Source organism: Cyclopterus lumpus, chromosome 20 (genome assembly GCF_009769545.1).
Source record: "Cyclopterus lumpus isolate fCycLum1 chromosome 20, fCycLum1.pri, whole genome shotgun sequence".
Lineage (NCBI taxonomy): Eukaryota > Metazoa > Chordata > Actinopteri > Perciformes > Cyclopteridae > Cyclopterus > Cyclopterus lumpus.
The window spans coordinates 1,686,710-1,691,343 of record NC_046985.1 but is presented as its reverse complement, the minus strand read 5'-3'; the positions used below and the strand labels follow the sequence as shown (position 1 = coordinate 1,691,343).

At 41.4% G+C, this 4,634-nt stretch overlaps 1 protein-coding gene across 2 annotated transcripts in view; it reads left to right on the top strand.

The window, feature by feature from the left end:
• ssr1 (signal sequence receptor, alpha) overlaps positions 1-4,303 on the top strand; it is an 8,074-nt gene extending 3,771 nt beyond the window's left edge. The window contains exons 6-10 of one of the 2 annotated variants that reach the window (XM_034560135.1): positions 1,049-1,125; positions 1,229-1,307; positions 1,559-1,652; positions 2,311-2,325; positions 2,802-3,126. In XM_034560135.1, the coding sequence (XP_034416026.1) occupies positions 1,049-1,125; positions 1,229-1,307; positions 1,559-1,652; positions 2,311-2,325; positions 2,802-2,869 (333 nt within the window). In that variant the 3' untranslated portion in view covers positions 2,870-3,126. Of the gene's footprint in view, positions 1-1,048; positions 1,126-1,228; positions 1,308-1,558; positions 1,653-2,310; positions 2,326-2,801 lie in introns of both variants that reach the window. The other variant, XM_034560136.1, reaches the window with a different exon arrangement.
• Positions 4,304-4,634: the final 331 nt, after the last annotated feature.

Below are 4,634 nucleotides of genomic sequence, written 5' to 3'. Positions count from 1 at the left end.
AAGACTTCATAAGACTCCATACGAATCAAGACTTCATAAGACTCCATAAGACTCCATAAGACTCAAGACTTCATAAGACTCCATAAGACTCAAGACTTCATAAGACTTCATAAGACTTCATAAGACTCCATAAGACTCCATAAGACTCAAGACTTCATAAGACTCATAAGACTCCATAAGACTCAAGACTCCATAAGACTCATAAGACTTCATAAGACTCCATAAGACTCATAAGACTTCATAAGACTTCATAAGACTCCATATGACTCAAGACTTCATAAGACTCAAGACTTCATAAGACTCCATAAGACTCAAGACTTCATAAGACTCAAGACTTCATAAGACTTCATAAGACTCCATACGACTCCATAAGACTCAAGACATCATAAGACTTTATAAGACTCAAGACTCCATACGACTCAAGACTTCATAAGACTCCATAAGACTCAAGACTTCATAAGACTCCATAAGACTCAAGACTTCATAAGGCTTCATAAGACTTCTAAACACTAATCCTCCTTCATCACGTCTTCAAACGCGCTGGTCGAGGTCGTCCAGAGGTCGTTTAACCCTTTAAACGACCAATTTTGATTGGATGAAAACACAAGTTTAAAAAAGAGAAGGCACCTTTTCTATTTTCTTTTTTCTTTCTTTCTTTTTTCTCTTTTCTTTTTTCTATTTTCTATTTTTTCTCTCCTTTTTTCTCTTCTCTTTTCTCCTTTTTCCTCTTTTCTGTTTTCCTCTTTTCCTGATTTTTAAGGAAATGTTTTACTAAGTCAGTTGGAGCTTCAGTTGTTTACAGAACATTTTAACTCTTTCTTTTGTTTACAAAGATTTGGAGGGAAAGAAAGCATTTAAACATCTTGTGAGATAAATTGTAAAATGTTTATTTCATAATTCTTGTATTAATTGTGTTTTACTGATAATCTCACAGCTTCATATTTTTCTTTATAATGTAAAAAAGAAAAAGAAGATTCTTAACTTTTCTCTCTTTTCACCGTTTTGTTGTTGTTTTCCTTGTTTGTTTGTTTGTTTGTTTGTTTTGCAGGGAAACATCTTCCAGGACGCCGTGTTCAACCAGACCGTCACCGTCACGGAGCGCGAGGACGGGCTGGACGGAGAGACGTGAGTTCAGGGTGTCCTAGCCGTCGCTCCCTCGTTCACTCCTCCCTCGTTCACTCCTCCCTCGTTCACTCCTCCCTCGTTCACTCCTCCCTCGTCTCTGCAGGATCTTCCTGTACGTCTTCCTGTCCGGCCTCAGTCTGCTGGTCGTCGTCGGCCTTCACCAGCTGATGGAGTCCAGAAAGGTACCGATATTTAAAACAACAACAAACAAACTTCATCTGGAAAACAGTTTAGTTTTTAGATTTATTAGAGAAATTATCCTCGTTTATCTGGAAAAAGTCTGCTTTGTTTTCCCCTTCAAAATAAAAGTCTCTGGAAACCCATCGGGACCGGAAGTAGAGAAATAAATAAGAATGTTTCTTTGGTAAAGTTCACAAACCAGGGACAAAGTAATCACAGTTGTTTGTTTGTTTGTTTGTTTGTTTGTTCTCAGAGGAGACGTCCGGCCCCGAAGGTGGAGATGGGAACGTCAAGCCACAACGATGTGGACCTCAGCTGGATCCCTCAGGAGACACTCAACCAGATCAGTACGTCTCACTCCTCCTCCTGTACTCTCACTCCTCACTCCTCCTCCTGTACTCTCACTCCTCCTCCTGTACTCTCACTCCTCACTCCTCCTCCTGTACTCTCACTCCTCACTCTTCCTCTCACTCCTCACCCTTCCGTGTCTCACTCCTCGTCTCACTCCAGCTTCCGTTCTGCACTCTTTTTGCTCCTGTGATGTTTTCTTGCTTTCAGTTCTCTAAAAAAACAAAATTCAGAAACTTAAAATGTTTAAATACTCGTTTCTAGTTTTTTAATCTCATTTTTACATCAGATGTTTATTTACTGAAGATCACATCAAAGTGCATTAATATTAAACGGTATGTTTATTTTGATACGTTAATACTTCCCAAACTGAGTTATTTTGGGTATTTGATGGTCAACGAAGACGTAAACAAACAATATGATTTTAATGCATTTAAAGACCAGGAAGTAGATTTAAACGTTTTCATAAATTATAGAACAAGAAACCACGTGATGGATGTTGTTGCTCAGGAACTTTCTCTCCAGAGTCTCTTCCAGCTTCACCTGTTTGATCTCCAGCTTCACCTGTTTGACCTTTGACCTCCAGTGTGCACGAGGGTCACTCACTCTCTTTGTTTTCTCTCTCCGCCTTCCTCGCTGTCATGTTTCCCTCTTCAGTGCAGAGTCGCAGAGGTGAGGTGTGTGTGTGTGTGAGACTGTGTGACTGTGTGTGTGTGAGACTGAGTGTGTGTGTGTGTGTGAGAGACTGTGTGTGTGTGTGAGACTGTGTGAGTGTGTGTGTGTGTGTGTGTGTGTGTGTGTGTGACTGATTGACTAAAATCTGTTTATTTGTATCAATATGTTAAACGAGACGTGAAGAATCATCATTTTAAGTGTTCTTCACACGCGATGCGTTCAACGACCGTTGGAAAGATGAAAACCTGATTACGTTGTTTTCTGCTGAACTTTGTTGTTTTGAGGGATTCGTTTACAGAAAACATTGCTTTTCCATTTTGGGGTTAAAACTAAAACGTCAGAAGACAAAAGGAAACGTTTTAAAAAACGAACGTCTTCGGCTCCGTTTGTTCCGTTGCCGTGGAGACCGAAGTGGGCGGTGCTCCTGCGCTCGGTGGAAGTCTCACTCGCCGTCTCTCTCCTTCCCTCTGCAGACAAAGCGTCTCCCAAGAGGTCTCCTCGCAAGAGGAGCCAGAAACGCTCGGCCGGCTCAGACGAGTGACGGGCGCCACGACGCCATGACGGCGAGTCTTCACCCACCGGAGGAGGAGGAGTTAGAGGAGGAGGAGGAGGAGTTAGAGGAGGAGGATACTGAGAAACTTTAACCAGTGCCAAGCAGCAACGGCTGGCTCTACTTAAAGCTTAAGAACTGTTGAACACACTCACACACACACACTCATGCTCACACACACACGCACAAACACATTCGCACACATTTCTCACACACACACACACGTTTCATACACACACACGTTTCTTACACACATATTTCTCACACACACACACATTTCTCACACACACACACACGTTTCTTACACACACATTTCTCACACACACACACACATTTCTCACACACACACACACGTTTCTTACACACACACATTTCTCACACACACATTTCTCACACACACACACACGTTTCTTACACACACACATTTCTCACACACACACATTTCTCACACACACGTTTCTCACCGCGCGGTGGTCTTCGATGTTTCTCCGTGAACACGTCGGTCCTGAAAACAGCGCGTTGGGTTTTAAAGGCTCGTTTTTCTCTGAAGGTCGTTTGTTTTTCTCTGAAGGTCGTTTGTTTGTTTGTGTGTTGAAGCCGATCATGTGATCGTTTTGTTGTTTATTGCTGTGGAGCATCTAAAAGCAGACGAATTGATTTTAAATCTGCTTCTATTGATCCGATGTGATCAGAAAACTGAACGTCTTCGTCTTTCAGAACAAAATAATAAAGTCGTTTTAGGGTGGAATGTCTCGCAGCTCGTGTTTTGTGGATGCTGCGCGTTGTTTTTGGTTTCTTCTTCACTCGTTTTGCCGTCACTCAAAAACATCTGCAGAGAACTTTTTAAAGTTTGGAAGTATCAAAGAGTTCAAACTGATTATTATTTTGACTAAATGTAAAAGACGTCAGCAGGAAGTGAGTGGAGATAAAAGAAACGTCCCTTTAAACGTCCCGACGCCCCTGAACTCAGCTCGCGGGGGTCAAAGGTCAGCGGACCGACCTCGACTGCCTGGTTTCTTCTACGTTTTGTTTGTCGACTTCCGGCTTCTCTCCTCGAGCAGCTCGTTCAAAATCAGAACGCCGATAATTATCGAGTCTTATTTTTTTTTTATTGTGTGAAGAAAACCGATGAAAGTTGAACCAACTGGCTGAAGCTCTGGTGTAAATACTGGCTGATGGGCGAGAGCAACACTTACTGGGCTAATTTATTTGAGTGACAGATTGGGTAAAACAAGGGGGGAGGGGGGGGGGGGGGGGGGGTGGGAGGGGCTTTGTGCACTGATTTTATTTCACCACTAGGGGGCGACGTGACGGTTCAGTCCTTTTGAGCTGATGTTTTCTAATAACTTGGCTGTCATTCATAAAAACGAGCTTCTACTTTTTATTTGCTTTTAAATGTGCAGGAAATAAACTTTGATGATTTGCTGTCGGCTCAGTTTCCCTTTTGTTCTGGTCATTTAAAGCTTTTTAATGAATTCACTGGAGTTATAAACCGTTAATAGTTGGTTTAGAAAGAAATATAATTAATCTGCAACTATCTTCATAATGCTGGTTGTCTTTGATGATTCAATAACTTTGTTCTCTATGTAATTTTTAAAAAAGCAACGACTGACTTGTTTTTGTGGATTTAAAACAAATTAATTTATTATATTAACTTCTCAGGATTCCCGCTGCAATAAAACAAAAAAATGACCGAAACAAGTCGGACTTTAAAAGTGTTTTATTTATGAAATAAAGGACATTTGTGGGGTTTCTC